At 35.0% G+C, this 22,987-nt stretch overlaps 1 protein-coding gene across 5 annotated transcripts in view; it reads left to right on the forward strand.

The window, feature by feature from the left end:
• CNOT2 (CCR4-NOT transcription complex subunit 2) overlaps positions 1-22,987 on the forward strand; it is a 135,257-nt gene that overhangs the window by 81,766 nt on the left and 30,504 nt on the right. For 4 of the 5 annotated variants that reach the window (XM_043565019.1, XM_043565021.1, XM_043565018.1 and 1 more), the window contains exons 3-4: positions 7,042-7,164; positions 18,321-18,387. In XM_043565019.1, the coding sequence (XP_043420954.1) occupies positions 7,042-7,164; positions 18,321-18,387 (190 nt within the window). Of the gene's footprint in view, positions 1-7,041; positions 7,165-18,320; positions 18,388-22,987 lie in introns of those variants that run through there. The other variant, XM_043565022.1, reaches the window with a different exon arrangement.

Below are 22,987 nucleotides of genomic sequence, written 5' to 3' on the forward strand. Positions count from 1 at the left end.
AAAGTTCTTTTTATTATTGTATGATTATAGTTATGGTAAAGTGTTTTCAATGACCGCATATCAGGAGTTAGATCTAACTTAGTGTGAAAGTTTCAGACGGGAGAAAAACGTTCTAAATAGAGGTATCAGCATATACAAAGATGCTGAGTTGGAAAACATCTTGTGTTTGAGTAAGTGAAGGTGTGGCAGCAGTTTAGTGGTGACCGGGACCTGTAGAGAGAGTTAATGTCAGGGAGGTTACATAAGACCTTACTGTTATTATTTTAGGAAGCTGTTGAGACATTTCAGTTAGTAGGGCTACAACAATTAAGTTTTTATTTTAAAACCCCACTTGGAAAAATAAATAAAAATTCACTTTGGCTGACGTGGGAGACTAGATTAGAGGAAATAAGTGGATTAATAAAGATCTGTTTGGAGGACATTAGAGATGCTTGTGCTAGGAAAGATATGGATAATTTTAATAAATATTTAAAAGTTAGTCTAATCATGGGGCGCCTGGGTGGCTCAGTCGGTTAAGTGTCTGACTTTGGCTCAGGTCGTGATCTCACAGCTCGTGGGTTCAAGCCCCGCGTCAGGATCTGTGCTGACAGCTCAGAGCCTGGAGCCTGCTTCAGATTCTGTATCTCCCCCTCTCTCTGCACCCCTGTTCCCTACTCATGCTCTGTCTGTCTGTCTCTCTCTCTGTCTCTCAAAAATAAACAAACATTAAAAAAAAATTAGAAAAAAATAAAGTTAGTCTAATCAGCTTGAGTTTTAATTGTTGAGGATCATAGAAGTTACAGATGGTAGTTTTCAGAGGTGAACATGAGTGGGAACAACTGAATGACTCAAATTAGCCTGAGGTGTAAGTTTAGTTTAGGCTTTTGAGATCATTACTGCTGCAAAGTTACGTTAAGATCATGATCTCAGGAATCTTGGTCTCTGTCCTCTAGGTAGGGGAAATTAATGAGAGATGAGAACAGGAGAGTGGCAGTCAACATACTGGTTATTAGTATGATACCATAATAAAGTGTTAGTCTAGAGAAGTCTAGCTTAGTTCATCACTTAGATTTTTATACCTGGTTTTCCTGTGTACGCTCTTGCCCTCTTTTTTTTTTTTTTTTAATTTTTTTTTTAATGTTTATTTTTGAGACCGAGAGAGACAGAGCATGAACGGGGGAGGGTCAGAGAAAGGGAGACACAGAATCCGAAACAGGCTCCAGGCTCTGAGCTGTCAGCACAGGGCCCGACGCGGGGCTCGAACTCACGGACCGCGAGATCATGACCTAAGCCGAAGTCGGCCGCTTCACCGACTGAGCCACCAAGGTGCCCCACGCTCTTGCCCTCTTAACCTGGCATTGAAGTCCAGCCTACTTTTTGTTGCTACCTATCACTATCCTTCCAGACCTCTTCTGTGTTGGCTATATTGAAAATTTTGTTTCCTGGGCTTTGTCTCACTTCTGAGCACTTGCACATGCTGTCTCCTATGCCAAAGTTTGCTTCTACCTCCCACTCCACACACTTCAACTTTAAAAATTTTTTAATCAAGTCTTTGTTCCAACATTAGTTCTTCTATAATGAAATCTTTGTTTCCCTCAGACAGTTAGATATCCCCTTGTGTTCCCAAAGTACCTGTGCAGATTTTCATATTGTAATTGTTTATTTACAGGTATGTCTCCCATCTAGACTATGAGCTTGTTTAAGATTTGGAACTATTACTTATTCAGCTTTTGTGTTCATTTGCACAATTTTTGGTATAATTCGTATAGTATTCCCTCAGCGTGTTTGTTGAAATGTGAAAGCAGACCAGTCAGGAGGTTAAAATGAACTAGTCTGGAACTTAAACCAAGATGCTGATAGGAAGAATGTGAAATCCACTCTGAAGGAAGGCTAGAATTTGGATGTACAGAACAAAGCAAGAGAAACTGACTTGGAAAATCAGTTTTAAGTATTACTGATTTAGTTGATTAATTGTACTCAGGGAGAAATGTCTAGGGTTACTTTAAAATTGGCTGCTAGAACCTTGAGTTAATCCTGAAGATAGATTTTGAAATCAACCTACATTTGTTTGCTGTCAAGAAAAGGACCGCTCTGCCATGAATGGGTTTCTGTCCCTGGGAATAGGATTTCATGCCTGGGCCAACATTTCCCACCATTATAGAAACAATAAATGATTTCAGAGTAAGTTCCTCTCCAGAGGCCTTGCTGAAGGAAATTTGTGTAAGATTAAATACCATCCTGCCTGGGATATGATCAGAGTCTATTTTTCACCCTTTCCAATGTTTTTTTCTTGTATATGCATATACACATACATACACACATTTATTTTCAAGTTTTCATTTATAAAGTGTCCTAGTTTTGTTTCCCTGACTTTTAAAGAAGCTACAGGCCTTTCTTCTTATTCCTTCTATCTTTAATTGTCATTCATCCCACCTGGGTCCACTTTCCTAGCCTTTAAAGTTACTGTTTTAGATTATCTCAAGTTTGGGGTTTTGTGAATTCCTTTTTTGTGATTATTCTGATTTTTACTGCATTTGACTTTGAAGTACCGTATTTAAATGTTGAGAGTGTCATACCTTAGGACTTCAGAGCTAGTCCAAAGTAAATTATGAAGTATACTGGGAAAATCTAGCCAACCTGGTGCTTCCATTTTGCCTGTCACTTTAATCCCCCTCTCTCTACTCCTGCATTTTGAGACCAACTCTTTTGAGGGGTGGGGGTGGGTGGGAGGGGGGGTGTTAGGCTGATAGAAAGGATTAGTGTAAGCTATTCTGTATATACTTTCTGATTAGTTCTTGTGGAATCAAAGGAAAAGATAAAATAATTAAATGTTTTAGATGTGTGTTCAAAAAAGGCTTAATAAACTGCTTTTGCTGAATACATATGTCATATCATATTCTTTGTTGGTAAAATCTCACTTTTTACTTCTCCTTTGCTGTAACATCTGGTATGAAAGTCAGGAGAAAAGAAAGTAGATGTAAGTCTGCGATATGTTTACTTCAAAACTGACAAATTGTATATACCAAAGATTCTAACAAATGTTATATAATGTAAATTGTAGTATGATTTTATTTTACATTATGTTTTTATTTCCATTTGCCAAATCAACTCTAATATTGATTACTAATAACTGCAATGGAGTGTTAACATATCCTCTTTGAAATTGATAAAAATTGGTTTCTGGATTACTTTGATTGATACTTACTCTCTTCCAGGAGATAATGTGAATACCTTACCCTTTGATATCATCCATTCATTCATCCATTAGTGTCAGGTTTCTCTCAAAATATATCCTTTATCTGACCATGCCTCTCCACTTCTGCCACTACGCCTGTAGTGGGAGCCACCGTCCTCTCTCCCCACCTGCTTCCCTTCTTCACTTCTGTTTCCTCTTTTGTTTATGCCTTACAAAATAACTGTAATTGAAAAATATATATGCCAAATTATGTTACTCTTAAATTACTCCCAAGCCCTTTTGACTTCTGTCTCACATGGAATAAAATCCAAAGTCCCTCAGAGCCTGCAAGGCACAGCATGATTTGGGTCCACTGGTATCTTGGACTTTGGTTTCTGTGTTCTCTTCTGTGTTCCTACTGCTTGAGTCACACTACTGAGGATCTTGCTGTTCCCTCTGTTGAATGCTCTTTCTACAGGTCTTTGCCTAGATGGTTCTCTTATTTCTATGCCTGATTGTAATCTTCCTAGTTTCATCTTTCCTGGCTATTCTAAAATAGTTTTCCTACCCTATTGCATCATTCTATGTGGAATAAAGGACAGGCCCTTAAAAATGAAATAAAACTAGCTTTTATGAGAAAGTTACTATGTTATTCTTTCCTTTCCTCTTTTTCTTTCTTTCCTCCTCCCTCCTTTCCCTTTCCTTTCCTTTCCTTTCCTTTCCTTTCCTTTCCTTTCCTTTCCTTTCCTTTCCTTTCCTTTCCTTTCCTTTCCTTTCCTTTCCTTTTCCTTCCTGTCCCTTCCCTTCCCTTCCTTTTCCTTTCCTTCCCTTCCCTTCCTTTTCTTTCCCTGACCCTGACCCTGTCCCTTTTGCTTTTGCATTTGTGTTTGCGTTTGCTTTTGCTTTTCTCCTGCCCTGGATCAGATAATTTTTTGTTTCATCATAGTACCCATTCCCAGACTGGTGCTGCATTTGGAGAGCAGACTATTAACACTCTTACCTTTCTTCTTTTGCTTAAGTCATGTAAGAATAATTAGTATTTTCACTGATGTGTAATTTCTGTGTTGAAGCACACAAAACAAAAATGAAATTCTACATATTCATGTTTTCTCCTCTCTTTCTCTGACTGACACACACACACACACACACACACACACACACACACATTGAGTGTGGGAAAATCTTGTATTAATGAGTGCATTTCTGTTTTCCTTTGAGGCATTTCATATATTTAGTTTTGCTTTCAAACAGTAAAGCCTCTTAAACAATATTAGCATATTTTTTATTCTGTACAGCTAATTTCAGTTTTGGAATTTTAGGAGTTTGTAATTGGTTTTAATGATAAATGTTATACAAAACATGTCAAAATTAGACTTCGCTTTGTATCCATTGAGTTGATTTATTTGTGTGTAATTCGATGAGAGGTAACCCTGGTTGTGTCTGGTTATCTGATTATTTTCTCCTGAAATTTTATTGTATTGTCTAGGTTTCATGCCATTTGCCCATGTTTATCCTTTCTTAGAGTTGGAATTCAGTAGTAATGGTCCTTTAAAGAGAATTAAATGTATTCTTCTTAACTTTTGTAAAACAAACTTTAAAAATTTCATCTGTGGAGTCATAATTTGCAGACTAAAGTGCTTTCTTCCACAATTACTTTTCTATTATAAAACTCCCCCCCAAAAAACCACTTCTTCCTGTTAAAGACTACTTAGGGGTTTGGTGGATAGGCATGTGAGGTTCTAGTCCCTGAAATTACATTCAGAATTACAGAATAGCTTTTATGAGATCCACCAGGGAGTACATTACTAAAGAAGATTAACTATGTTCTAACAAAATAATAAACCTTTAAAAATATCTTTCTGGGAGCGCCTGGGTGGCGTAGTCGGTTAAGCGTCCGACTTCAGCCAGGTCACGATCTCGCGGTCCGTGAGTTCGAGCCCCGCATCGGGCTCTGGGCTGATGGCTCGGAGCCTGGAGCCTGTTTCCGATTCTGTGTCTCCCTCTCTCTCTGCCCCTCCCCGTTCATGCTCTGTCTCTCTCTGTCCCAAAAATAAATAAAAACGTTGAAAAAAAAATTTAAAAAAAAAAAAAATATCTTTCTGTATTTCACACCTACAGAGATGAATAGTCCCAAAACATATAGCAAAACAGTAAAGCTGTCATCAGAGTGTTGTTCGTTTTTAACTAAATAGCTTTTTCTCAGACCTCAAAAGGAAGAATGGTTAAATAGTTGAGTTTCTTAAAAATTTAACAGGGAACCTCAGATATAAAGCAATTATTAAATAAATTTGGTTATTAAAGATTGCAGCATATCAGTTTACTCTTTGTCTGCTGATAAACAGTAGTAACTACAGTATTTCAGTTTGAAATGAGAAGTAAAAGAAATTGTTTATTTCTTATTTATAATTGAAGAAAATACCCTTATTTGTAATGAGTATACAAGACAGATGTCAAATTTGATGTCTTTCCCCAAAATTTTTGCAAAAAGATGTAGTCACCATGTATTCAAGTCTTCACAAATGTCTTCCATCATGACATTTCAGTTTACTTTGGACTACAAAGTACCACTGGGGGAAGACACATTGACCTTAAATAACCTAGTTAGTTGATAGCTGTGGAAACTCCATAGAGGTCATCCTAAGGAAACAAAATTAGCATGGGGGGCGTCTGCCTGGCTCAGTCAGTAGAGCATGGGAATTGATGCTTGATCTCAGAATTGTGATTTTAAGCCCTATGTTGGGTGGAGAGATAACTTAAAAAATAAAGAATGGGGGCGCCGGGGTAGCTCAGTTGGTTGAGTGTCCACCTTCAGCTTAGGTCATGATCTCCTGGCTTATGAGTTCAAACCCCACGTCAGGCTCTGTGCTGACAGCTCAGAGCCTGGAACCTGCTTCAGATTCTGTGTCTCCCTCTCTCTCTGCCCCTCCCCTGCACACGTTCTGGCTCTCTGTCTCTCAAAAATGAATGAACATCAAAAATTTTTTTAAAAATAATAATAGTAACAAAAAGAATGAATTGTGAAGACTATTGTCTAGTGCTGCCTTCAAAAAAAGAATTAACACAAGGGTGCCTGCCTTGCTCAGTCAGTAGAGCATGTGGGTCTTGATATTAGGTTCGTGAGTTTGAGCCCTGTGTTGGGTATAGAGATTACAAAACTTAAAAAAAAAAAAGAATTAGCACAGATTTAGTAATTATTTATATTGGCATGGGCTCAAAATTACTAGCGTTGGAGGTGATCAAGATTTAAAAAGCAAAAGAGTAATAATATAATAATAATCAGATTATATAACAAAAATCATAAATTTACACCAGGATGATGACTGAAACAATTATCTTACTGTTACAAGAGTGGGTACTTGTGGCTTGAGATAAAGTTTCCAGTTTGCCATTACATACTGACTTAAATAGTGCTGTATCTCAATAAATTTAGATTGTGAGTGAAGATAATATGCTCTGGAAAACAGATCATTTACACAGTGGATACAGTGATGACAGAGACAATAATATTGAAGATGGATGTGAAGATTTTTAATAACTAAGCCCAAAGTTGAATTTAAAAACAATCTTTGTATGGGAAAGTATATATTGGGTTGTAATTTTTCAAGAATAAGTGATGTTTATTTCTTTTAAAGTAAGTGGAATTATTGCATAAGATTGGCTTTATTAAATTTCTCCTCTTATTTTATGTGCCTGGAAGCAAAAATTTAATACTGTAATTTTATAGTCAGATTTCTGACTTTTTCATATGCCCTGTTAGCCCTTCCGTAGTCAATCTGTTTCTTTATCTTAGCATTGCTTCCTTCATTTTCTTTTTTCCTTATAGGAGTTTGGTAAAGCATGACATTTTCTAAAATATTACTCTTGATAAAAGCAATATTTTTGTTTAGGTGACAAACAGCATGTTTGGTGCTTCAAGAAAGAAGTTTGTAGAGGGGGTCGACAGTGACTACCATGATGAAAACATGTACTACAGCCAGTCTTCTATGTTTCCACATCGGTCAGAAAAAGATGTAAGTTAATCAGTTATATTGTGTTTACTTAGCAGTGTATGTCTGTGTCCTTCTGCTTCCTGAAAAATAGTATATGAATTGCAAAATACCGTCTTTAATCGAGTGACTGTATTTTAGGCCCAGTGCTACACCCTGGGGATACAATGGCCTATGGGAGCTTACATTCTCCCATCCAAGTACTAACCAGGCCCGACCCTGCTTAGCTTCCGAGATCAGACGAGATCGGGCGCGTTCAGGGTGGTATGGCCGTAGACTGGGAGCTTACATTCTAATGGGAGATAAAGTGTCCTATAATTCTTAAGTTGGGATATGGTAATACTGTGGTAGGAAGTACTCAAAATCCTCTGGTAAACATGGTATTCTAGATTATCAGTTTTTTAACTTGTGAAGTAACTTGTTTTAATATTAAAATATACACATAGAGTAGAAAGCAGATTTGCACAGATTTAAAGATGTAATGGCAAGATTTAGTGAAACCTTACCTTTGCTCTTTAATCTTCAGGGTGTAACCCTAAGCTTCAGTTAGTAAGAGTATCTCCTCTGTTCATCTGTAGAGATGCTACTACAGAAAAATTTTGGAAGAACTGTATTCAAACATAGATGTTATGTTATAGAGGTGTGAATTAAGTGCTTTGGAAGGCTAGTAGTTCAGTAATCCTGTTTGGAATGAAAGGATTTTACACAGCCAAGTCATAATTAGCAAATTGATAAAATATTTTTAAATCAATTAATTGTTGTTTTCAAATTCTAGTAAGCCTCTTTAAATTATACACTATACACTACAGTAGTCAAACCAGTTGCATTTTTGTATTTGTACCCACCCACCCTTTTTCTCTTTTCAACCCTTTATAAACTTGGCTATTCCTAATTTCCCTATCTATATAACAATCTATTCTAGTTAATAACCTAATGGGATTGTTACTGATATTTAAAGCACTGATAAAATTCTAAGATCTGTAAGAAATGCTCTCATTTTTCATTAAAGTCGACCATTAGTAAATTAATTCCTGTGTCTTACAATCAGTTTTTACCTCCTCCTATTTTGATGCGTCCCCTTTATTTTTGTTTGAAAATTGTGTCATTTTGGCAACAGTGTGTCAGTTGTGTTATTAGGACTCTTTTCAAAATATGTGGTGACTTCATAATTAGTGTGCAGTTTAACAGCTGATAGAATAGTGTGATCTCATTAATTTTCTGTTACCTTACTGCTCTTCTAACTGTTTGCTCTTGGATATAAATTATAATTGAGTTACGTTTTACTTAAGTTTCTATGTTTACGTCTTGGTCTTGTAGTTGAAGAATTTGGAATATCTTCTGGCTAATGTTGGTTGCAAAAACTGTAACACTAATCCACGTGTATATTACTATGATTGTATAGGGAAAGTTAAGTGATGAAAAAAAAATGGTAGTAGAATATTACTTATTGAAGAAAAGCACTCATTCTGATTAGGAAGATATGAAGCTTTCAAACAAATCTGGAATAAAATACGTACAGAGAATGACAGAGATGTAGGTCTTCTAGAGAACAGAAATGCTATATATCCGAGGTTTTTAGTCACCATTATTAAATACACTCACATATGTTGGTTACCATTCCTGTTCAGTCGTTTGTCACAAAAATAACACAATGTTTGCTTTAGAAAACTTTTTTTTTTAATTAAGAAAGTAATAAGACATAAGAAATTAGGCTCTAAAGCCTAACACTTATATGTGTTTGGATCTTGGCTTTGCCTGTTACCAAGGACTTCTCCAAGCCTCTGTTTTTTTCTCCTTTAAGCTGGGACAAATTTCTACTGTTGCTGGTACTTTTTTAAATAACAAAATAGTACCAGAGGTATTATACAGATTTTTAAAAACATGCATGAGAAGGGAGAAGAAAAATTACCCATAATTTTGCTGATCAGGAATAATTTTCTGCTAAAATTTTGATTTAATACATTAAATATTTTTACTTTAAAAATGTTATGTAAATCTAGAACATATTAACATATTTTCCACTAGAAAGTTTGTACCAGTTTTTACTCTGAGCAACACTTTCCATGCCCTCAAAAATACCAGCTGTTAGTTACCTCTAAGTCTTTGCAGTATACAGAAGAAACTTACTGTCTTAAAATATATTAAGACATTGTTAAATTTACACACATAGGCATGCACACACTCAAACACACATGTCTTTTCCATGTAGTTACTGGCCATTTGTATTTCTTCCTTTGTGGATTACCTATTTTTGTCCCATTTTCTATTTCTCTATTGAGATGGTAAGTCTTGTTTATTTGTTAGTGTTCTCCATAAATTAAGATTAATAGACCCTTGTGCTCCATTACAAATACTTTCCCAGTTTTTTTTGCTTACAGTTTAGGGAATGGTTTTTAAATGTAAAAATACCTATCATTCTTACTGAATTTGACTCCTCAGTGTTTTATTTTTTATGCTTTTATGTTTTTGAGATCATACTTAGACTTTTTCCAGCTATTTTTTTTCTGGCATTTTTGTGCTTCATTATTCACATGTAACTTAGCTCCCTTAGAAATATATTTTAGTTTGAAGTGCGAATAGTGGTGCCTGGATCTCCACCCGGCACTCCTCCCACCCTTTCAGGTTATCCAATATCCAGTTGTCCCAGCACCATTTATAATTTAGATCACAGGTTAGAAAACTTTCCCATAAAGGACCAGATAGTAAATATTTTAGGGTTTATAGGCCAAGAGGCTAAATAAAGAATATTATGTAGGTATTTGTATAACCATTTAAAAAGTAAAAAAAAATTTTTTTTTTAGTTCACACACCCTACAGATATAAGCTTTGTGCTGGATTTGGCCTGCAGGCAGGAATCTGCCCAGCCCTGAGTTAGACCATTCATTTAAGGCTAATTGAAATCCTCCCTGCATATGTATTAATGTCTGATTGGGCCTGTTTCTAAACTCTTGTTCTGTTTCTCATGCTGATTCTGTGGCAGAACTGCAACATAGTTGAATTGCTGTAGCTTTATAGACAATTTTCACATCTTAGTCAGGTAAGGTCTTTCACATCCTTCTTTATAAAATATTTTTGACTATTGCACATTTATACCTATGGTTACCTTCTTTTAGAAGTCTGGTGTCTGTCTTCTGTTGTTCTGATGCCATTTTTTAATAAGTAGGGTTTTATGGTTGCCATTTTTGTTACATTTTTCTCATTGGTTTTTACTGATAGAATAGTTTGTATTTATTTTATAACCAACTACCTTACAAAACTCTTACTAGTTTTTGTTGATTGGGAACAGGGGCTCTGCAAGTCCTACTGTATGATTTTATATCTCACTCACGTGATTTACTAACCAGGTGTCCTTGGGCAAGTTAGTCTCTTTGTGTCTCAGTTTTTTCATCTATAAGATAACAGTATATGATTCATAGGTGGTTATAAGGATTGAATGAATAAACATATGCAAAACTTTCAGAAGACCAGATAGTAAATATTAAATAAATTTTGCTACTAATATGAACAATAATAATATTATTATTCCATTTGATTGTCTTGGGTTTTTTACATAGTTATGTATATCATCTGCAAATAACAATTATTTTACTATAAAACTATTGAGGAGAAAGCTTTGAAACGTAACAAATAGATGAGATAATTTTGTAATTTTTTTCTGTCTGGGAACAGTGAGAAAATAATTTCAAATTCTTATTTATGATAAAGAAAAACTGACCAGTGATTGAGTGAATCTGTATGCCATTTATTTAAAAAAGTCCTGGGGCGGCTGGGTGGCTAAGTTGATCCAGTGCCGACTTCAGCTCAGGTCACGATCTCACGGTTTGTGAGTTCGAGCCTCGTGTAGGGCTCTGTGCTGATGGCTTGGAACCTGGGGCCTGCTTCAGATTCTGTGTCTCCCTCTCTCTCTGCCCCTCCCCTGCTCATGCTCTGTCTCTCGGGAATAAATAAATGTTAAAATTTTTTTTTTTTAAAAAGTCCTAATGTACCCTATCCATATAGTATAAAATGTAAGTATCATATGCATGGTTGTAGAAGTATTTGGGAAGCTGTTCTTTATGTGATTGTGTACTAATTGCTAAGTAGTTCTTCAGGACTACTTATTTTCCAAGGCCTTTTATTTCAAGAGATGCTTGTGTATGGATATGTCTTTGTATAGAATGCTGAATTTGCTATTTTGATGTATAAACACCATTTTATAAATATTACAGATATGTTATTTAAGCGTTTTCGCAAGATTAAATAAATCAGAGGTAGATATGGGCTTGATTTCTTTTTTATTATAATTATTTTCTTTTTTTTTAAATTATTTTCTATTTGGGGACATTATGGAAGATGAAAAACATTCATATAAGATGTCAATAGACAGCTCTTTGGGGATAATATAATCTAAACAGCTTAGAGTTATTGTTGTTTAAATATATTTGTATTTGTAAATATATTTGTATTGTATTTAAATATATTTGTATATTGCTAGTCTATTTTCTAGTCATGTGAGTCTGTGCACTCAATTGATAATTCTTAAGCATAATCATTTTAGAAACACAAACTCACGGGAACTCCTTTTCCCTTGCTTTAATATATGCTGTAAAGACACGAAATGTGACACCTGTTCCTTTTTAAAAAGCTGTTAAAACTGATAAGAGTAGGCCACTTTCTTATTTTGACAAACAGCAACCATTTTGAACTCATACCTAGCTTTTGTACTTGTGTTAGCCTACAGTAATTATGGCTGCTAGGATTTCTTTCAGACCAATTAATAACAAGTATTTCATTAAAACCTATTTATAAACTTGTATTATTATAAAATAAATTATTGTTATCATCATCATTAGTATTAACTACATGTTGGAGTCCTGCTTGGCTGACTGTCCAGTTCATTAATTACACTCACATTCCTTTCTACCTGAAGACCTTGGTGTCCTTTTTTTTGTTTTGTTTTGTTTGTTTTTCGGATCTTCACATGGTTCTCACTATTATCTCTCACTATATCTACTAAAATGCCTTCCCTGAGAAGAAGCCGTCTCTCTTTGCCTAAGTAGCTTTGTGTATACTATCAGTACTACTCCCACTGTATCCTTCAAGATTCTTTCTTGCACTTTCATAATCATAGCATCTCTGTATCTGAAATACATCTTCATTAATTGTTTATTATCCTCTCTACTCCGTTAGAATTTAGGTCTAGTTTACTGCTGTGTTCTTAAAACACATATGTAATAATGCATATGAGTTAGTAGGCTGTCAGTGAGTTTTTGTTAAAGAAAGGGAGGGAAAGGAGTTGATATTGAAAAATAACAGTTAAGATTATTTGCAGATATTATTACCTAAAAAAACTCAAAAATCGCCTTTAAAACTTTAATTGAAAATGTGAATGTGTATAAATGTGTGAAATTTTTATGACAGTGATAACCTGATAGAGTTAAATGTAAATAATAAATAAATCAGACTGTACTCTAAAGAAACTGGAATTAAATATCAAACCATTTGAAGGGAACGCTCTAAAACCCTTTACATTCATGGGCAGTCACATAATCTTCAAACTCCATATTTTAAAGATAAAAGCTTATTATTAAGGGGGGGGTTAAAATGATATAAGATATATCAAATTGTGATATATGTACAAAAAGAATCACAAAATGTTTCATCTCAATAATAATATGGGGCGCCTGGGTGGCGCAGTCGGTTAAGCGTCCGACTTCAGCCAGGTCACGATCTCGCAGTCCGTGAGTTCGAGCCCCGCGTCAGGCTCTGGGCTGATGGCTCAGAGCCTGGAGCCTGTTTCCGATTCTGTGTCTCCCTCTCTCTCTGCCCCTCCCCCGTTCATGCTCTGTCTCTCTCTGTCCCAAAAATAAATAAACGTTGAAATAATAATAATAAAAATTCATGGAGGGGTGTCTGGATGGCTCAGTTTGTTAGGCATCTGACTTCAGCTCAGGTCATGATCTCACAGTTTATGGATTTGAGCCCTGCATCAGGCTCTGTGCTATCAGCCTGCTTCAGGCCTGCTCCAGACCCTATATCTCCCTCTCTCTCTGCCCCTCCCCTGCTTGTGCTCTCTTTCTCTCTCTCAAAAATAAATAAACATTAAAAAATATTTTTTTAATATTAAAAAAATTCATAGTTAGAAAATGATATTTTATTTCTACATACTAGTAAGGAAGCTTTGTTTTTCATGGAAGAATAGCCAGTCTCTGAGGGAGTATTGAAGTAATTGCTGTAGAACTATATAATTAATTCAAACTTCATAGAAAACTATTTAGAAATGGATATTAAAAAAAACCTTTTAGAAATGTGAACGTTTTTTGAATTAGTCATATGCCTTCCTATATATTTGGCTAAAATTCAGATAATATTAAGATGTTCATTGCCATACTTTGAATTTGAATATTAAATGTTCTGTAGGAATTTACATTGACTCTTGTAGCATGCATTATACTTTTTGTAAATGCTCTTTTTAATATTTTTTTTATTTGAGAAAGAGCATGCAAGCAGGGGACAGGCAAAGGGAGTGAGAGAGAGAATCCAAAGTAGGCTCCACACTCAGCACAGAGCCCAATGTAGGGCTCGATCCCATGACCCTGGGATCATGAACTGAGCTGCAGTCAAGAGTCGGACACTCAACCAACTGAGCCACCCGGGCACCCCCAACAGTGCTTTGTAAAACTTAATGTTTTAGTCAAAATTATTTGAAATAACCAGTAAACCCATAACTTGTTTTTATCTGATTCATAAGGTACAAGGTCCTGTGACTTATTGGCTATTTTAAGTTTTTCTGATTATTCCCTCTCTTCTTCCTTCTTATTTTGGTCTTTTGTGTTATCTTACAGTTTTTGTGTCTGTTTGCTAGATTTCGTTCTGACTTCAGTGGTTTCATTTTTTAAACTGTACTGTTTTTAATTTTAAAATGTTCTTCAGATTCTGTCATAGGTTGAGAACTTCTTTTCTGTTATGTTTTTTTCCTGTTTGTAGATATATAGTCAAAGTTATACTTCTTTGTTACTTTTGTGCTGGATTAATAGCATGTTAGGAACTGTTCTGTCCATACCTTTACGTATATTATACAGTGAATTTTTTTTAAGGATATTTAAAAACTTGTTTCAATTTTTAATTGCTTTTGTGATCAGGGAATTTTTATTTAACCAAAATTTCTTGCATTTTGAAGACATTTGTTATTAGAAAATAAATTCTTGACAAAACTGATTTTAGTGTTTAAAATGTTTTGTGAGTGAAGGTACATTTATTGAAGGGAATAATGGAGAGGTGGTCACTGTTGACAAGCAGAGAATAATTAACACCTTTGTGTTGTTATGGATTGCTGGCAGGAGCCACATTTGTTTATTATTAAATTTTTAACTATCTATCTATTTTCATATATATTTTTAAAACAAAAAATTTTTAGACTTTTTTTGGTCATGGATTTCAGAGTTGTATCTAGTAAATACAACTGTATCTTTTAAATACAGTGTCTAATTTATCGATTTTCTTAACACTGTATATAATAAAGGATTAAATGGGCTTTTTGTTGGGTCACAGAAATAATTAAATCACATTACTATTTCTTCTAGCTGCTTCCTGGTTTTTGTTGTTGGTTGACTGCAGTGTGTTTTATAGACTGTTCGAAAAATGAGAAAGACTGATTGAAATGGTTTTGGACTGGGAACATGGTAACCTTGTTGGTTTCAGCATTCTACTGATTGTGTGACATTTAATTTTTTTCTACCATTTCCCCCATCTGTGAACATAAGTTCTTATTTTGCCTGGAATTTGTGATGATGAACTTCTTTCTTTAGCTTCTTAGACAAAAATTAATATAAATGTAGGGTACTTTTCAATAAGTTCCCCAAAGGCTGAATGACCCTCTGCCTGCTGTTAAAGGGAGTCCTGCATTGGGAGGAAAATTAGATTATTAGCATCAGTTGCTACCATTTACTGAGCACTTACTATGTGCCATATCTTATCTCATTTAATCTTCACTTCAACTCTATGAGGTAGGTAGTGTTACTTCCATCTTACAGGAAAGAAACAAAGGCCCGGCTCTCCCGTAGGTAAGTGGCAGAACCAGGATTCAAACCTAGATTTTTTTTTCTGACTCCAAAGCTGGGCTTATGTTGCATTCCCTACTGTAATGTGCCTATTGATCTAAAGTTTCACATTTTTCTAAGAAATTTATATTATTAACTTTCAGCATTTAAAATATATGTAAGTTTTCTGTTGTCTGTTAATTGTAGTTCTTGCTGTGCCATGGTACATTTCTTACACATTTTCTTTGCCCTAATAAATAGCATTTCTATCCATTCACGTTCCTTTAATGTGTGTTAATACATTTTTAGCACTGACATATTTCATGAAGCATGCTCTCAGAGTTTAAAAATACATACCATTAGGGACTAGTTTTATAAGAAATCATACATTTGTATTTTTGACGTTTTGAGGCAGTCATTTTAATATCTGTTTGCATAGCTAATTAATGCTTATTTTACATGGATGTTTTGAAGGTTATAAACTCTTAAGTTTAATAAAACTACTTTCCTATTCCTGTAGAGTATCGTTAGTACTAACTTTCTTCATGTTCTCTCACACATAGAGAAAATGGTAATATTTATTATGTCACACTGGTAAATGGGTCACCCTACTGCTCTTGGTCTCCAGTACTTGACTCAGGGAGCCATGCCCCTCTCTACCTTCATGCTGTGCCTCCCTCCCTCAGCCTCCTGCTGTTGTGAGGGCTGATATCTTGGCACATCTGTAATTTCTGTGGGTATGTAAATTTTGTGAGAAAGTGGACGAAAATATCTCTTTGGAGTTATGTATTTAGTAAACATACTTTTATATTTAGTAAACATAAATTTCTGGGAAAAGTAAAATTTTTAAGAGGTCCTTCTAAAATGTTCACATTGTGGATCATTCTGAGACATGTATTCATATTTTCCGATCTCTTATATTTGAAGCTTTTACTTTTTTACTTTTACTCTTTTACTTTTATTTGTACATTGATAACAAAATCATGATTTTAAGTATTTTATATAAGCCTTTTATCTTCTGTCACCAACTAAAGCTTTATTATATGTTACACATTTTCTTTGATTTTTTTTTTTTTTGTAATTTGGAAATGAGCCTTTTAAGGTGCTTAAAATATTTCCAGTTAGTTGGCAACAGTAATGATGATTGTATCTAACAAAAGAACTTGATCAGGCATAAAATGCGTATTCTTTTAGTTTGATTGGTTAGATGGTGTACCCTCTGGATTTGAGAAGGAATATTTATAAGGTTTGAGGCTTTTTAAAAAAATTTTTTTCTATATTTAAATACTATTTTCTGAGTAGTGTGTTACTCAGCCCTACCTCAGGAGAGTGTATATCATTAGTTTAAAACTATTGTATGAAAGTTTTTGTGAATTTTTGAATAATTTGAACACCTCAGAATTTTGACATGAAAATAGCATGAAATGTGCATTGTAAATTCTCTATGTAAGTATTGCTACTTCTGATTTCCCTAATGTAGTCGATATCAGCACAGTTCTTCACTGGATACCAGAGTGGCCTGATAGTTCCCTGTCTGGTGACTCTTTACCCTCTTCCTTTTCTCTAAACCTCAACCATTTCAGCAGGACATCAAAGAAAGTTGCTTCTGCCCCCAGAGTGCCTCTCTTTTATAGTCCCACTTCTGCTGTTCTGGCTTAGTAACTTATGTCTGCATACATTTTTGCTGTTGGAATTATCATCCTAGGGCACAGTTTGATCAAGTCACTTCCTTGTTTAATATTATTTTTTCTCTTTGTTGCCATAGGTGGTAGTCATCTGGCCCCAGCATATTCTTTTATTTTCCATTCTTTTGTGTATGCCCAAATGTGCATAGGCGTATAAGCCCCACCTCCCTTCACTAATTACATGTTATGAAATCACTGGTGTTTTTTATTTTGTTTGTATTCTAATCCTGTCACTAACTTTCATCATACTTTTGCTCACTGCGTATTCTCAGCCTGGAAGATCCTTCATCTGTACCCACATCAGATGTTACTGCTCTATAAAATATTCCTGTTACCTCACCCTCATTTAGAGTTATCTTCCTCTGGTGATACTTCAGAGCATTTACTGCATTGTACCTTAGAGTATAATTAGGTGTATAATTCATTCTCTTCTACTAGAGTGTAACTCTTAAGATGATATGGCCCAAGGCTTATATAGTTAAATTATTTTGGTGGTTGCTTAATATAAGAGAATACACAAACATACACTTAACTGTACACATTTTTATTTACTTATTTTATCTACTTTGTGTATAACACTGCCACATGCAGTGCCCAGTCTCTGTGAGGAAGTAAAATATGAATATATATAACATGTTCCATGAATATAACATGCCTTCAAAGAATTTATATTCTACTAAGAAAAAAAGACACTGATGCAATAAATTGAAAGACGTTGATAAGTGCCCAAGTCACATCACTCACTCACCGTATACATTATATGCTATGTCTATATATAGTATATGTAGTATATGTATATGTATATGTATATGTATATGTATATGTATATGTAAGTATTTTGTATATGTAACTTACAAGTTACATATACTTACAAGTATATGTAAGTAATTTTGACTTGTCCTTTGGTATTGGGCCCTCTGCCCACTTACTATATGATTGTATGCATGTTTGTTACATTTTTCTACCCATTTGATACACATCAACTATTTGCAAATATAAATGTTAGGAAATATTCTTACAAAATATAAAACTTTCCTACTTAGGTAATTTTACTTTCAACTTTTAATAAACTGAATTTAGAATTTAGCTTAGTATATTATCTAAGAATCAAGTAATTTCACTGACACATGTATAGAGGCTGACTTTTTGAGATGCTGCCTTCATGGTTTTGTTAGCCTAGTTTTTTGTTTTTGTTTTAAGTGAAATAATGATGCTGCTGTAGTTTTATTTGGAGTAACTTGAAACAAAACTTGTAGTAATCAGAAATTAGTTTTATAGGTACATTTTGATTTCATCCAATTGTGATATTTCCTCTAGAAACATGGAATTCATTATGTAATACTTGTTTTGTGATGTTTTGAAGAATGAGAAATGTGTGTTGACTCTCCCATTATGATATATTGTACAGATTTGTAAAGTGTAAATGCATTGCTCTGTGTACTTTCTTTACGCTCTAATATAATTAATTTGTTTCTAGATGCTGGCATCACCATCTACGTCAGGTCAGCTGTCTCAGTTTGGGGCAAGTTTATACGGGCAACAAAGTAAGAATTTTGTATTTATTCTGGGATACTTGATTTAACACAAAAATAACTACCAAGTAAAGAACAATCAGTGCTGCCCTTGTGGGTCAGTTCTAGGATTTAAAAGAAAAGATTTTTAGTTTTCAGTTTTCCTTATTTCACTCACATAGCAAAACTTATTATTTCAGACCTAATTCAAAATTTGTTGTTATCTGGATATAGGATAGATTGAAATTTATTTTTACATCTTTTGTATCTGTACATTCCTTTGTTAGTACAGTGTTTTTTGAAGAAAAATTTGCTGAGCAAATAAATAATAGACATTCTCTGTGTTTTCAGTTAGAGGAAGTTAAAACATTTTTTGTTTGGTCAGTTGAGTGGATTGTTTTGTTTGTGTTTTTTGGCTTTTTTATTAATGAAAGACCATAACAATTTGTGAAATGTTCTCTTTGTTTAGCACGTATTTCTTCTTTCACTTTAGCTCAGTCTGGATATAGAACATATGTTTTTGACTCACAGTTCAATGCTTTTTCCAAATATAAGATTGAATTTCTTTTTAAGTACGGTAATGCTTTTATAGCACTTAGCACAGTGCCTGGCGCATAGTAAGCGCTCAATAAATGTTAGCTATGATTATCACATGAAATTTTTATAAAACTAAGTAATAAAATCTTCCAATTTTTTTCAAATTAATTGTCCACACTGTTAAATATTAATAAGATTTTATTATCTCTAATTTTCTAAGATTTTATTATCTGATTAATGTCAGAGACTGATGTCTCATCTCTGTTAATAGAAGGGGAGTGTTAAAAGGGATATAAATTCCCACCAAAGATTACAGAAATAAAGTAACTGGAGGAGACAGTATGCTCACTGAGGATCTTAAGCAGCTTCAAATAAAAATCAGTTATTTGAGGGGTGCCTGGGTGGCGCAGTCGGTTAGGTGTCCGACTTCAGCCAGGTCACGATCTCGCGGTCCGTGAGTTCGAGCCCCGCGTCGGGCTCTGGGCTGATGGCTCAGAGCCTGGAGCCTGTTTCCGATTCTGTGTCTCCCTCTCTCTCTGCCCCTACCCCGTTCATGCTCTGTCTCTCTCTGTCCCAAAAATAAATAAACATTGAAAAAAAAATTTTTTTTTTTAAAAAATCAGTTATTTGATTTGGGACCCTTTCCCAGTATAATAAAAAGCAAAATTTTGATAGGTATCAGAATAGTTCGTCAGACCACTTTATTGTTCAAATTTATTTTGAAGGTTAGCAGAGGGAGGAACTTACTTTGTTAGACAAATATAGTTTCCATCTACTTTATTCTTCCTTCCTCTTTTGCTGTGGGGTGCAATTTTGTTAATACAGAATTAGTAAATAAAATTATTAATTGCATATAGATATTAGCACTTTTCCTGTAGTCATGTAGAAAATATTTTTTAAAAAGCTTTACATTGCATAAAAGAGGTGTTGCTTATTGATCCACAAATGTTCATTCTAATTGTTGAAGGGATGTTACTAGCTAGTAATTTGTTTCATTTAGCCTGTGTTTTAGTATGAAACCTACAACTTTCACTGTTCTGGCAGTCTTTACCGTGAAAATATCTAGTTATTTTAAAGCGAACCTTATCTCTATAGAGTAACTGCAAAGAACTTACTTTGTTTTCTTTTTAAAGCCCACAATTTATCACAGCAGAAAGTAGATATGGAATGGAGAAAAATGATACTTGAGAAGCTAAGGTTATTTATGAAGGAGAATGGCAATTATTTTACAGTATAATCAGCTATATGGACTTTTAAAATCTGCTGTAATTTTTTACCCTGCAAATGTGAAATTGTAATTGGGTTAAGATATGGAATGGGTTAATGTTTGAAATACAGTTTTTTATTGGTATCAGACACTTAATTAACTTCTTTATGTGTGTAAAATGGTTGTGTTAATTATTAAGAGTATACAAAGATTAATGAATGAACAAAGTTGTTTTCATTAGATAAAGTATTTTGTACTTGGTCATTTAAAAAGAAATCACATATGACAGATATTTCCTGTTGGAATTTAGTATAGTAAATGGCTGTATTCCTCCTGTAGCATTGGCGAACCAGCATTTTCAATGCATGGCTCAGTCTTTTAACTAAGACGTTGTAGGTATTAGTCTACAGAAAAATTGACCCTTAGGTCAACTGGAACTGAAATGTCTCAAGTCAGGGTACAGTTATTCCTTTCCAGGGTACAGATCTAGAAGGTACAACTAGTGAAAAAAAGACAGGGGCTAGATTCCCAGTCTCTGTTCATTAGGATAGACCCGAAAGGGCCAAATATGTCATTTAGCTGCTAAGTAGTCTGAACACACACCTTGTCAGAGAGAACACCAGCTACCCTGTGGGACTTGAGGCTCTGGGTTTCAGTAGTATAAATTAGTCAGAATGTTAATACTTGAGAAGCTAACCTCAATAAAGGATAGTGAGATAGAAGGAATAGTAGGTGGGATAGATTAGTGACGTTCTTCTTATGGTAACTAATTCTAATTGTGCATTAGGCTTGATATAACTTGCCTCCAAAGTGTATTAAATACTACCATTCACTCTGTATTCAGATTGGCAAAGTTCAGCAGGAATTTGTACCATTAAAATGGAGGTCTACCATCTGTTTTGTGTTCTTTTTTTAATTTTTATTTCTTTAACATTTATTCATTTCTGACAGAGACAGAGCGTGAGCAGGGGAAGAGCAGAGAGAGAGGGAGATGCAGAATCTGAAGCAGGCTCCAGATTCTGGGCTGTCAGCAGAAAGCCCAATGTGGGGCTTGAACTCATGAGCCATGAGATCATGACCTGAGCTGAAGTCGGACATTTAACTGACTGAGCTACCCAGGCACCCCGTGTTTTGTGTTCTTGATGATTACAGAGGTTAGAGGTGGAGAAGGAAGAGTAGCCTCCAAAACTGACACTCACAGAGATTAAACAAGGGAGGACGTTCCTCTTGGAATGGATATGGGCCTGGTGAAGCCTACATTTTGCCTGATTTGTGTGGAAGTAATTGTGTAGTACATAAGGGTACCTAGAAGATGCTGGACTAGGGGCTTGTATGATCACAGGTTCCGGTATAGTCTGACTGTATCCAAATATGTAACTTACTTTTCATCTACGAGTTCATGTGAATACTGTGCATTAAATGATAGCTATAGAAGCTATTGAATGGAATCTTGTGTTCAAGTTGCATAATGTTCTCTACTTGTCATCTTTGCATGTGTAAGATTTTGGGTATGCCTTGTAGGTTTAGAGACCCCCTTGGGCTTCCCAAAGCTACCAACTAGTTTGGAATTAACAAGGACAGGAATTAATCTCTCCGCAATATTCAGTGCATTGAAATTAAATGGTAGTAAAATTGGAGTGACTTCTTCTTTCTTACCAAAAAGATTTAGAGCTTTGGAGAATTGGACAGAAGGGAAACTACTATTTACTGAGTGCTTCCTATATGCCTATTATCTTATAGGCACATAGGTTAACTAGCTCTCAGGATGAATCCATGATAAATATTTGTATCTGAATTCTCTGAGGACCTGGGTCATTTGCTGGGGAAAGAAATAAATTTGTCTTTCTGGGATCTGGACTCCTAACTTGAGAGCAGTTGGCACATTCTCATGCTTTGAACAATATCCTCCTGTTTTAAGAACACCTAGATGAAGGCTGTTTTGTTTTGTGGAGAACCAGAGCACAGGTGGGTGCTGTTGACAGTGTATTTAGGCAGATGACACGTTTCAGAAAATTATAGGACCATTTAACAGATACTTGAATTAATACTGAATGCTCTGGGAGTTCTTGTTCTCAAGCACATGTTATAGTTGGGGAGGTCAAGACATTTATATGTAAAATGTTACATAACAGCCTACAATGCTAATACATAGGTTAAAAAGTATTGTGTTGAATGGTATGGACAGATTTAGGGTTTAGAGAGAAAAAAGCACAGTAAGCTTCAAAAAGAAGATAGGAATTGAGTTTAATTGGAACTTACTGAGTGCCTACCATAAAATGAATGGCATAATGTTGCCTAGTGCAGATGTGTGGTAGAAGAGGTCATTCTGCTGTGTATACACTGTATGTACAGTGTACCTACTGCTGTGATGTTACTGCCTTTATTTATTACATGTCTTTACTGCCTTTGTATCCTCTGTATTCTGTACATCTCAGGCACTCAGTAAATGTTTATAGAATGCATGTTGAGCAAGCTATAGTTAATCTGGTAGATAAGTACACAAGGTATTTTATTACAAAGCAGAGGAGGAAGGACTGAGTTTTCTGGCTATTTCAGAGGTGGGAGTAATCACGTATCTTGGAGAATGATCAGGAAAGCATTTACAAATGAAGTCATGTTTAACATTGGCCTTAAACAGACTGTGGGGTAAGGTTGTTCTAGTGGTGGGAGTAACACCTACAGCATGGGGTAATTTGGGGGCAGTCTAGTTTATCAAGGCAAGGGAAACCTCTTAGGCTATTACATTGGTTTCATTCAAGAAGTATGATCTTTATAGTTCTGTGGGATATATCTCAAGATCTTTACCATTTTTCAAGGTCAAGAACACAAGCATACAGTTTTCCTGCAGAAAACAACGATTTTGTGAAAACCATTACTTCATTAGACTGT

The sequence above is a fragment of the Prionailurus bengalensis genome, chromosome B4 (assembly GCF_016509475.1).
Source record: "Prionailurus bengalensis isolate Pbe53 chromosome B4, Fcat_Pben_1.1_paternal_pri, whole genome shotgun sequence".
Taxonomy (NCBI): Eukaryota; Metazoa; Chordata; class Mammalia; order Carnivora; family Felidae; genus Prionailurus; species Prionailurus bengalensis.